The sequence below is a fragment of the Lissotriton vulgaris genome, chromosome 2_1 (genome assembly GCF_964263255.1).
Source record: "Lissotriton vulgaris chromosome 2_1, aLisVul1.2, whole genome shotgun sequence".
NCBI classification, from domain to species: Eukaryota; Metazoa; Chordata; class Amphibia; order Caudata; family Salamandridae; genus Lissotriton; species Lissotriton vulgaris.
In genome coordinates this window covers 1962577222-1962590051 of record NC_141687.1, presented here as the reverse complement: position 1 = coordinate 1962590051, position 12830 = coordinate 1962577222, and the positions used below count along the sequence as shown (strand labels likewise).

At 39.2% G+C, this 12830-nt stretch overlaps 1 protein-coding gene across 2 annotated transcripts in view; it reads left to right on the top strand.

The window, feature by feature from the left end:
• Window positions 1–12830, top strand: part of LOC147733566 (aminopeptidase Ey-like) — a 259251-nt gene that overhangs the window by 197303 nt on the left and 49118 nt on the right. For both annotated transcript variants that reach the window (XM_086958152.1, XM_086958153.1), the window contains exon 15: window positions 10156–10247. In XM_086958152.1, coding sequence (XP_086814278.1) covers window positions 10156–10247 — 92 coding nt within the window. The remainder of the gene's footprint in view (window positions 1–10155; window positions 10248–12830) is intronic.

Below are 12830 nucleotides of genomic sequence, written 5' to 3'. Positions count from 1 at the left end.
AATAATAATTTTGGACTAGTTTATACCCAAGATCGAATATCACTCGAGCTGTTTAGATTTGCATTTTATAGGTGCTAAGTGAGTGGTTGGGTCTTTAACATATATTACCATATCATCCGCACAGAGCGAGATGCCTGGGGCCGCATGGTAAAATGTAAGTTTGAAGCTTCATGTCTCTGGCAAAGGATTCACGCCAGCGGTTCCAATGTGACCATAAATAATAGCAGGGAGAGTAGGTATCCTTGCCTAGTGCCTCTATGAATAGGCAGTCTAATACAGGTGAGTCTGTTAACTCAAACACAAGCATGGGTGTAATACATTTGATGCAGGTTTTTAAAGTGTATTATATGTAATTTGCAATTGAGTGTGAGCATACCAGTTTGTGTACAACAGAATACCCATTTTATACCACATTCCATTTCTCTAGAGCTAGAACATGAGCTATGAGTCTATCCTTTTGCACGGAGAAATATAAGCTGGTAATGAGCCCTTTGCACACAACTGTGTGTCAATAGTGTGTGGATCGTACAAAGTGTGGGAGGGTTCAGCTGGGAAAGGAGGGAACCGGGCCCGTATCGTCACTTGGAGATGAAAATATGTGAATTCCAGCAATGGGGTAGGGCGCTGTGTTTGAGATATGTCATCTTTGGCAATACATGGCTCTCCAGGATACAGGGTCCTCCATAATCCTCTATAGTCTTTAGGCTAGTCTTACAGAGGATATTCAGTGCCCATGGTTCTTGAGTAATGAGGTAGAATGTTAAAGGAAGTACCGTTGAGTACAGGGGTACTTTGTTGGCCCATGCTCCAAGCAAGCGCCAAGTCTTTATAGTGAAGTGTATTGTGTTAAATTGGTCCGGTCAATGTGGTTTTACCTATGCAGCAGGATAGCACGTAACTGAATCAGGAAGGTGTAATCATGTTCCACCGCCAAATGCAGAATGTAGTCATGGGGGAGATCCCAGTAATGAGCAAAATGGGCTTGCGCAAACAAAACATGCAATTCTACGTCAGGAGCTTCGAACCCTCCAGGCGTGTATGGTAAGGTGAGCATTTCCCAGCATATTCTAGATTGCTTTCCTGCCCATGCCAATATTATTAAAAGCGTTTTAAGCCTTCTGAAGAAGTGTTATGACAGAACAATAGGGATGATAATGAATAGGTACAGGAACTTAGGTAGAATCATCATTTTCATTGCAGCAATTCCTTCGGCCATGGAAAGTGGGAGAAGGGACCATCTCTTCAACTGATCTTCAAGCTGCAATGCAGCTCAGTCATATTGAAGCACCAGCTCAAGGACTTTATGGATCCTGCTCCCTAGACATTTCACACAGTCATTACTCCACTGCACAGGGACTTCCATTTCACAAACCTTAGTGTCTTGGGTCAGAGGAAAAATAATAATTTTGGACTAGTTTATACCCAAGACCGAATATCACTCGAGTTGTTTAGATTTGCATTTCATAGGTGCTAAGTGAGTGGTTGGGCCTTTAACATATAATACCATATCATCAGCACAGAGCGAGATGCCTGGGGCCACAGGGTAAAATATAACTTTGAAGCTTCATGTCTCTGGCAAAGGATTCACGCCAGCAGTTCCAATGTGACCACAAATAATAGCAGGGAGAGTAGGTATCCTTGCCTAGTGCCTCTATGAATAGGCAGTCTAATACAGGTGAGTCTGTTAACTCGAACACAAGCAGATGGGTCAGTGTAGAGTAACTCCATCCACTGCAAGAAGCAGGGGGGCACTCAGATTCACTGTAAAATTGTAAACATACAGTTCGACTCAATGGAATCAATGCATTCACTGCATCTAGTAGTGCTGCCACCGCTTACATGGAGGGATTCAATTGATGTAACAGTGAGAATATTGGTTGCAAAGTGTGTGTTGTGGAGCACGTCAGTGTAAATACAGACTTATCTGAGGAGGTCAAAACTTCAAACACGATGACCCACTTTGTGTAATTGATTTCTGATCCATCTTGGATGGTCTGAAATGGCTCATAGGGTCTTGTCAACCACCAACTGATATTTTGTAAAGCAAATGTGCCTAACCTTCCAATGTTTGTGGCTGTATAGAGGGAATGCACAAAGTGTAGCTGTCACCCAGCCCAGATGTGAAAGCACACAGTTATAAGCACAGAGAAACATCCACTTTCTAAAAGTGGCATTTCTAAAATAGTAATGTGATATCCAACTTTACAAGTAAGGAGGACTTGTCATTACCATTCCAAATATATGAAATATGGAAAAGCTACTACTCTCTGATTGGAAATTACAGCTTAAAAGTGTATGAATGAATTCCCAATGCTAGCTTATAAGAGGGGTAGGCCTCATAGTAGTGAAAAATGAAATAGTCTGTTTTTCACTACCAGGATATGCAAAACATATCAGTACATGTCCTACATTTTATTTATGGGACACTCTGCCCTTAGAACTACCTAAGGTTTACTTTAGGGGTTTCATATGTAATAAAAGGGGAGTTTAAGGCCTGGCAAGTAATATTAAATGCCAAATGTGAAGTGGTAGTCACTGCACACAGGCACTGCAGTAGCAGACAGGAGACAGGTTTGAAAGGCCACTTTTGTGGGTGGCAGGCCTAGTAGTAGCCTATGACGTTCAGGCTCTGGAGATATGTTATACCACTTTACAAGGGACTTACCAGTAAATCAAATCTGCCAATAAGGTATGCAGCAATGTCACCATTTTCAGGGGCAAAACACATGCACTTTAGCACCAGTTAGTCCTAAAGCCAACAAAAATAAGTTCAGAAAAAAAGGAGGAGGAAGGCAAGAAGTTTGGGGTTACCCTTCAGAGACGACCAGTTTCCAACACAGCATTACAATCTGTTTTTTCTATTTTGCACCACTGTTGAGAAGAAATTGGTTGTATTTTAGAGATCAATATGTATTAACCGTAAGCATGTGTTATAGTGTTCTAAAGCTTACGTTCAAATGTTTGTATTTTATAAAATGTTTTACAGACTATTTGTCTAAATAAATCTTGGTTAGTAAAAGTAAAGTAAACATTGAGAGATCTTGAACTGTCTTCCACATTTCCAGACAAAGGACACAATGGCCACTGTACAGTTTCCCAGAAATTCTAAATATTCATATTTGGAATAGTAATTTACTATATTCAGAATGTAGTTCATCACTGTATGTGGGGCTCACAATGCTTTAGTAATGGGAGTTAAAATGCAGAATTTGGCAATTCATTTGTGGAAAAAGAATTAAAATGTTTTAATATCATGTTTCACAACTGGAAATCCATGTGCATTCTTAAGCTCATCCATGTCATCAGTAGTATCTCTCAATCACAAAACTTATTGTTAAAAGCATCGCAAATCATAAAGAATGACTTATGTTTGGATTATTATTTCTTGATCTACTATTGCCTTCCACCTGATTAGTAGATGGAGTACTTAGAGGGTGTGACTTACTCATGGAAATTGTGGGGTACGGGGCCGATTCACAGAACTAACTTACGACAAAATCCTAAACTTACTACTTTTGGTATTCACAGAAGGCATTTAGTAGTCTTAAATTAGGATTTTGTCTTAAATTAGGATTTTAATTTAAACTTGGATTTTGTCCTAAATTAGGGGTTTGTTTTAAATTAGGATTTTATCCTGAATTAGGATTTTGTCTTAAATTAGAATTTTGTCCAAAATTAGGATTTTTCTTAAATTAGGATTCTGTTCTAAATTAGGATTTTGTCTTAAATTTAAGACATAATCCTAATTTAAGACAAAATCCTAATTTATGACAAAATCCTAATTTAGGACACAATCCTAATTTAGGACAAAATCCTAATTTAAGACAAAATCCTGATTTAAGACTACTGAATGCCTTCTTTGAATACCAAAAGTAGTAAGTTTAGGATTTTGTCTTAAGATAGTTCTGTGAATCGGGCCCGAAATGAGGAGTAGGTTATACATAACAAGAGCGAGCTATTGAAAATGGACCCACTTATCACTTGTAAAGTTTGAAAAATACAATCATTTTGGTGTTGTTGAGGATGAGGATGGGTCACAGTATAGGTTGGCAAGTTAATACTTCCAAAACTTCCTTAGGAAAAAATGCCCCAAATATACTGGGAGGTGTCGATTTTTTTATGTGGTAGGCACCAAAATGTCATGCTGCGGGCCCTTAACAGTAAACTTGGAATAGGCGTTAATTATTGCAGCTGTTAGATTCTGAATCTCGGGGTGCCAGATTGCAACAGATTTGATAATTGGTGCAAAGGCTGAGTTATATACTTTGCATCTGCAGGTAGCCAAGCAAGGTCCCTATATTTCTGGTATTTGCTTCAATTATAGATGTAGATTGGTTAGATTCAAATCAGAAATACAATAGGTGCATGTTGCAGTCCAGACGCTGCAATACTTCGAAGATGACAAGCTTACGCAAAGGCACTTGAGGCACAGATTTTAAAGAAGCCTGTAGTCTTCCACTGCCAAAAGACAGTGGTTGCTGGAGAGCAGCAAAGGCAAATTTGCCCTCCTTGTGAACTCCCTTTTTATACTTCTATACATCTTCTTTCTATACTTCTTCCCAAAGCGCAAACAAAACATACAATTCTACGTCAGGAGCTTCGAACCCTCCAGGCGTGTATGGTAAGGTGAGCCTTTCCCAGCATATTCTAGATTGCTTTCCTGTCCATGCCAATATTATTAAAAGCGTTTTAAGCCTTCTGAAGAAGTGTTATGACAGAACAATAGGGATGATAATGAATAGGTACAGGAACTTAGGTACAATCATCATTTTCATTGCAGCAATTCCTTCGGCCATGGAAAGTGGGAGAAGGGACCATCTCTTCAGCTGATCTTCAAGCTGCAATGCAGCTCAGTCATATTGAAGCACCAGCTCAAGGACTTTATGGATCCTGCTCCCTAGACATTTCACACAGTCATTACTCCACTGCACAGGGACTTCCATTTCACACACCTTAGTGTCTTGGGTCAGAGGAAAAATAATAATTTTGGACTAGTTTATACCCAAGACTGAATATCACTCGAGCTGTTTAGATTTGCATTTTATAGGTGCTAAGTGAGTGGTTGGGTCTTTAACATATAATATCATATCATCCGCAGAGAGCGAGATGCCTGGGGCCGCAGGGTAAAATATAAGTTTGAAGCTTCATGTCTCTGGCAAAGGATTCGCGCCAGCGGTTCAATGTGACCACAAATAATAGCAGAGAGAGTAGGTATCCTTGCCTAGTGCCTCTATGAATAGGCAGTCTAATACAGGTGAGTCTGTTAACTCGAACACAAGCAGATGGGTCAGTGTAGAGTAACGTCATCCACTGCAAGAAGCAGGGGGGCACTCAGATTCACTGCAAAATTGTAAACATACAGTTCGACTCAATGGAATCAATGCATTCACTGCATCTAGTAGTGCTGCCACCGCTTACATGGAGGGATTCAATTGATGTAACAGTGAGAATATTGGTTGCAAAGTGTGTGTTGTGGAGCACGTCAGTGTAAATACAGACTGTTCTGAGGAGGTCAAAACTTTAAACGCGATGACCCACTTTGTGTAATTGATTTCTGATCCATCTTGGATGGTCTGAAATGGCTCATAGGGTCTTGTCAACCACCAACTGATATTTTGTAAAGCAAATGTGCCTAACCTTCCAATGTTTGTGGCTGTATAGAGGGAATGCACAAAGTGTAGCTGTCACCCAGCCCAGATGTGAAAGCACACAGTTATAAGCACAGAGAAACATCCACTTTCTAAAAGTGGCATTTCTAAAATAGTAATGTGATATCCAACTTTACAAGTAAGGAGGATTTGTCATTACCATTCCAAATATATGAAATATGGAAAAGCTACTACTCTCTGATTGGAAATTACAGCTTAAAAGTGTATGAAGGAATTCCCAATGCTAGCTTATAAGAGGGGTAGGCCTCATAGTAGTGAAAAATGAAATAGTCTGTTTTTCACTACCAGGATATGCAAAACATATCAGTACATGTCCTACATTTTATTTATGGGGCACTCTGCCCTTAGAACTACCTAAGGTTTACTTTAGGGGTTACATATGTAATAAAAGGGGAGTTTAAGGCCTGGCAAGTAATATTAAATGCCAAATGTGAAGTGGTAGTCACTGCACACAGGCACTGCAGTAGCAGACAGGAGACAGGTTTGAAAGGCCACTTTTGTGGGTGGCAGGCCAAGTAGTAGCCTATGACTTTCAGGCTCTGGAGATATGTTATACCACTTTACAAGGGACTTACCAGTAAATCAAATCTTCCAATAAGGTATGCAGCAATGTCACCATTTTCAGGGGCAACACACATGTCCTTTAGCACCAGTTAGTTCTAAAGCCAACAAAAACAAGTTCAGAAAAAAAGGAGGAGGAAAGCAAGACGTTTGGGGTTACCCTTCAGAGACGACCAGTTTCCAACACAGCATTACAATCTGTTTTTTCTATTTTGCACCACTGTTGAGAAGAAATTGGTTGTATTTTAGATGTCAATATGTATTAACCATAAGCATGTGTTATAGTGTTCTAAAGCTAACGTTCAAATGTTTGTATTTTATAAAATGTTTTACAGACTATTTGTCTAAATAAATCTTGGTTAGTAAAAGTAAAGTAAACATTGAGAGATCTTGAACTGTCTTCCACATTTCCAGACAAAGGACACAATGGCCACTGTACAGTTTCCCAGAAATTCTAAATATTCATATTTGGAATAGTAATTTACTATATTCAGAATGTAGTTCATCACTGTATGTGGGGCTTAGAATGCTTTAGTAATGGGAGTTAACATGCAGAATTTGGCAATTCATTTGTGGAAAAAGAATTCAAATGTTTTAATATCATGTTTCACAACTGGAAATCCATGTGCATTCTTAAGCTCATCCATGTCATCAGTGGTATCTCTCAATCACATAACTTGTTAAAAGCATCGCAAATCATAAAGGATGACTTATGTTTGGATTATTGCTTCTTGATGTACTATTGCCTGTTTCACCTGATTAGTAGATGGAGTACTTAGAGGGTGTGACTTACTCATGGAAATTGTGGAATACGGGGCCGATTCACGGAACTAACTTACGACAAAATCCTAAACTTACTACTTTTGGTATTCACAGAAGGCATTTAGTAGTCTTAAATTAGGATTTTGTCTTAAATTAGGATTTTGATTTAAACTTGGATTTTGTCCTAAATTAGTGTTTTGTTTTAAGTTAGGATTTTGTCCTAAATTAGGATTTTGTCTTAAATTAGAATTTTGTCCTAAATTTGTATTTTTCTTAAATAAGAATTTTGTTCTAAATTAGGATTTTGTCTTAAATTTAAGACATAATCCTAATTTAAGACAAAATCCTAATTTAGGACACAATCCTGATTTAGGACAAAATCCTAATTTAAGACAAAATCCTGATTTAAGACAAAATCCTAATTTAAGACAAAATTCTAATTTAAGACAAAATCCTAATTTAAGACAAAATCCTAATTCAAGACTACTGAATGCCTTCTTTGAATACCAAAAGTAGTAAGTTTAGGATTTTGTCTTAAGATAGTTCTGTGAATTGGGCCCTACATGAGTAGTAGGTTATACATAACAAGAGCGATCTATTGAAAATGGACCCACTTATCACTTGTAAAGTTTGAAAAATACAATCATTTTGGTGTTGTTGAGGAGGAGGATGGGTCACAGTAAATGTTGGCAGGTCAATCCTGCCAAAACTACCTTAGGAAGAAATGCCCCAAATATACTGGGAGGTGTCGATTTTTTTATGTGGTAGGCACCAAAACGTCATGCTGCGGGCCCTTTACAGTAAACTTGGAATAGGCGTTAATTATTGCAGCTGTTAAATTCTGAATCTCGGGGTGTCAGATTGCAACAGATTTGATAATTGGTGTAAAGGCTGAGTTACATACTTTGCATCTGCAGGTAGCCAAGCAGGGTCCCTATATTTCAGGCATTTGCTTCAATTATAGATGTAGATTGGTTAGATTCAAATCAGAAATACAATAGGTGCACGTTGCAGTCCAGACGCTGCAATACTTCAAAGATGACAAGCTTACGCAAAGGCACTTGAGGCACAGATTTTAAAGAAGCCTGTAGTCTTCCACTGGCAAAAGACAGTGGTTGGTGGAGAGCAGCAAAGGCAAATTTGCCCTCCTTGTGAACTCTCTTTTTATACTTCTCTACATCTTCTTTCTATACTTCTTCCCAAAGAGTCATGATATACTGTAGTGTGTGAAAGGGAGAGAGCAGAATCACACCATGTTTACTAAGATATAGCAAACTTAGGCTCTCTCCCAACACTGGTGTATTTGTGGGTGCCTAGCGCCAACGCAGACAGCCTTGCTTCATATCACACAAGTGCCAACTTTGTGGTCAGGATGGAGTTTGTGCTACATTGGCAGATTCCTGCAAAAAAACTATCCCTAGAGATGTATTGCCCTTTGCATGTGTGCTGCAACATGCTTGATGCAGCACACATGCAAAGAGAAAGTAACAAGAAGAGAAATAGATATTTCTCTCCGATACACAAGATTTGGGCAGGCACACCTTTTTGGTGTAAACCTAGGTTTACTGTCTTTCGTAAATCTGGGTTTTCGTTAAGGTACATGGGTCAAATGCATGGAAACACCCATGCTTCACCCATGTAAATCCTCCCCGTTGCAGGTGAAAAGCGGCACAAGGCCATACAAATATTTATTTGTGTGGCTTTGTAAATGTCACTTAAATACTTGCGTCGCTGTGCATGATGTAAGGACAACACATGGGTTTAGTAAATCTGGACCTAAATTTCATACTCTCTGCTGGCCTTCCCATCCACAAAAATCATCTCTCTTTTACTAAGGAACAGAACTGCTCCATCCCACTTCTCTCTCCTAATGTTCCCAAATCCCCAAACACTCAACAGGTGGTCCTTGCTTAGAAGCTTTGCATAAACAATCCTAACTAATTTTTTTAATTGTCTCTAGCTGACCAGGGTTTCCTAAACCTGAAAATAGCTTCAAATCCGTCTCATGATATTAATTCCAAACTATATGTGATGCCTTTTAATGAACTGTACAATCTTTGTAAGCATCAAAGATTCAAAAAGAAAGTTTGCAATCCCCATATTTTTAGATTTTAAAAAATATTTCTCAATCATATCTTCAAGCGACTTCTGAAATCCAAAGCATATGTTGAAGTTATAGTTAACAATATATGAAGTAATAAAATTGTTACTTGCGATATCTATTCATATATATTTTGTAATATATTCACTAATACATATATACTAATATAACACTTTTTACAACAATGCATTCTGACTTATCCATGGAAGTCTCCATGAACAAGAAGGCTTTGTGCCCATTTCTTAGGTCAGCAAATTGTTTCCCGCGTCTTGTAGTCTTTAATTTCTTAGTAAATGTTAGCCAAATGCTATTTACCTAGGGGCATACACAGAAAGTGGTATATGTGTGATGCAAGGCTCTGTGTCAGATTTATGAATCCAGACAAAGTCAAATCATATGGTTTTGAGTGGCTTTATTAATCTTGAGTGAGGCTAAGCAGGGCAAATAGCATCTTACTCTGCGCAAGGAAAGCATTCCATGGGCGTTGTGGTGGGTGTTCCCACGCAACTCCCATGGGTTTTGACGCATTCCCAGATTTACAAGGACTTTTAAACCTAGGGATCTGTCAAGATCTTACGCCGCCCAGGGCAGACGTAATGAGGAGAAATATTGTTATTTCTCCTCTTTCTTTCCTCTTTCTATATGAGCTGCATTTTGCAGCACACATAAAAGGGGGAGAACACCTCTATGGATTGTTTTCGTGCAGGAAGGCGTCCCTTTTGCACAAAAAACAATCCTACCTACAACACAGGCACTCTTGCAAGGATGACGCTAGGCTGACAAAACGCTGCCAGTGTAGGGGCAAGGACAGGAATTCACAGTATTTGATAATTACGGTGTATTTTACTTTGATGTAGGGCAGCACAGCAAGGTACCTTGCTCCGCTGCCCTACACCAAAACCCCATAAATGAGGCCTGAGTGTTTTTCCAAATTGTCACTATATGTATGACGAATTGTGAAATCAGAAATTTTTGTCATTTAAAGCAACTGTAATTATGTTGATATGCACAATGACTGTTTTTTGTAATAACATAGAAAATTCATTTTTTATTTTAACACAGAAATATCTTCAAAAACAAGTTCAGCCATTATTCGAATATTTTAGAAACCTGACTCTGGACTGGACAGTCCTCCCAGAAGGCCTTATGGAACAGTGAGTTTTCTGACAATAATATGCCTGTATGTGCTGAATGTGTAGTATTTTGGGCACAGTCAGTGTGCAGAAGGTGACTGAATAAATAGTTAAATCCTCTACATAGAGTGAGGTCTTAAAGAAAGAACAGGATATATACAACCCTGTTGTGGTCATAACTCAAATAAGAAGTGAAAAATGTTAATATTTTTACCTTACAGAAGAACAAGGATGTCCAAACTGTTGGAGCGGTACTTAAATTATTGCCCCATGTACATGTATTTGAATTACTTGCTGACAAGAGATTGCATAAGCCCAGGGTGATCTCTCTACCCTAGTGAGTTAATAGATGTACTCCATATCCAGATTTAAACCTTGAGTCCATGCCGGCAGATAGCTAATTTAACTCAAAACTATTAACTTCATTAACTAAATTTCATTATCCAACTCGTTTTTGCTTTCAATGGGGAATCACATAGAATTATTTAAGAGCATTTTGTCTGGATCGATTGGCTGATTAAATGATTGACTGTTCACATATGGAGCATACTTATTATCTCAACACGTCCTGGATCAAATCTAAATGAAATATTTTATGACTAGGAAGTAAACAAAACTACTGAGATGTTTTTAGTTTGTTTCTTAGTGGTTTTTATTCAAATCAAACAAAATGAGCTCTAAACATTTAACATGTTCAAACCAATGCAGCAAACACTGAAATGGCAACTCTAAAGTGCATCTAGAGTGAGGATTTAGGGAAATGTATCCCGGCAATTAATCTACATATTTGGGACAAGTCAGAGATTTTAAAAACGGTTTTAAAATAGAAATGGAATTAAAACCTATATTTTCACATTCTGAAATTTACAACTGTCTAAAAAAATCTAAATTTTACATTTGACCAAGAACGCCTGCAAATACACCTGCGCACCATCATGTCACCAGCTTATGAATACTGGGAACATCTGATGCAAGGATGATAACGGTCAGACATCACAGACATCAAGTTGTAAAATCTGGAGTTAGTTACAGTGTTGTGAATAAGGCAAACAATGGAGTGTTGATAGATGAAATGAAAGGGCTCATCTGCAAAACTGTACAATTTACAAAAGAATTAACTACAAATCTATCACACCCGCTAACAAGTATTTTACACATTCCCCAACATAGAGATAAGTGATACCTCAAATGAGCTAATCAAAATCATTGGGAAAATTACAAATCTGGGGTTTCACCTCAGTTGAGAGCTGCGCCTCTCTTCTAGGAAAGAAAGCTGCAGATAATCTGAATGTTCAACCATCATAACGATATTCCCTTCGAACCACATCACTACACTCTTGTTGCAAGCACCCCTTATCCCTCTTCAGACTGTTGACCCCACAGTGGCCACAGCAACGATGTAAGCATCAGCTCTGCATGTGAAAGTTCTAAAAATGTCCTACTGACTGCATTGAGTCCCTAAGGCCTAAAATGCTATGATAATCTCCTAGCCAAAAAACAATGGAATGAGCGAATAGTAGTTGAAGAGCTGGAGCAGTGCTATTCTACCACCTTAGGGAGTGACAATTTGATGCTAGGCAAGAGAACTTTAAAGCGCCCTCTGCTTTTGTTTGGAAACATAGCTACAGTTGCTGACATATCTAAAGTAAACTACGAAACATAACACAATATCATACACGAAGCAATATAATACAATTAAAAATTACCAGGGCACAAGAAACACATAAAAACAGTTAAAGCAGAACAAATACACCAACCACAGTTCAAGACAACATCATATTGCAAAAACGTAGCTGAAAAACAAAGCATTACAAAAATGCTAAAAATACCAACACCACAAAAATATACCACTCAATAATAGGCAGCAACATTCCTGTCTCACATTATCAACGACAGAAGCCTGCTTTTGGGAGGCCTGTGCTCTGGGGATCTTCCGCAGGCGGAAGACGGAAAAAGTGCAGTGTCGCTTTGCGTCCCTAGCCCTACTCCTGGCAAAGCGAGGGAAAGCCGTGTACTGGAGGGCACCAGCAGGACTCCCAGCCTGGATTGGAGGGGTTAAAAATGGGGGGCAGCAGAAGAAGCTGTATTGAGAGAGGAGGAGTTGAGGGGGATTCGTAAACACCCGATCTCGATGGAGTGGGCGCAACTCCTGTTCCAGTTCATGCAAGAGACCACACAAGTCGATTCACCCAGTGACACGCCAGCCCAGTCTCAAACCCCACCCCTGACCCGATAGAATTAGTACATACCACAGCGTAATAGCTGATCCATATAAAAAGCTGCTCGTGTATCGGGAGCCCGCACGATAGGCTCACAAGCTACTGCAGGGAAACATAGCCTCGCTGTAGATATCCCCCATCCCGATTCTGAACTGTAGCCATCTCACGGATATACTGGTACCTGCCGCAGAATAAACACTGAACACACCATATCCCCCCTTTTTTCTATTCTTCTTGTCCCCCTTTTTTCGGCAAATTCCCCGGATTCCCCCCAGGCCCCGACGACCCCCCCCCCCCATCTTCCCCCTCCCCCATTCCCATTATTTGTTCACAGTTTCGTGTTCACGTTTTTGACACTGCAGAGTGAAAACTTACACATTGGAAA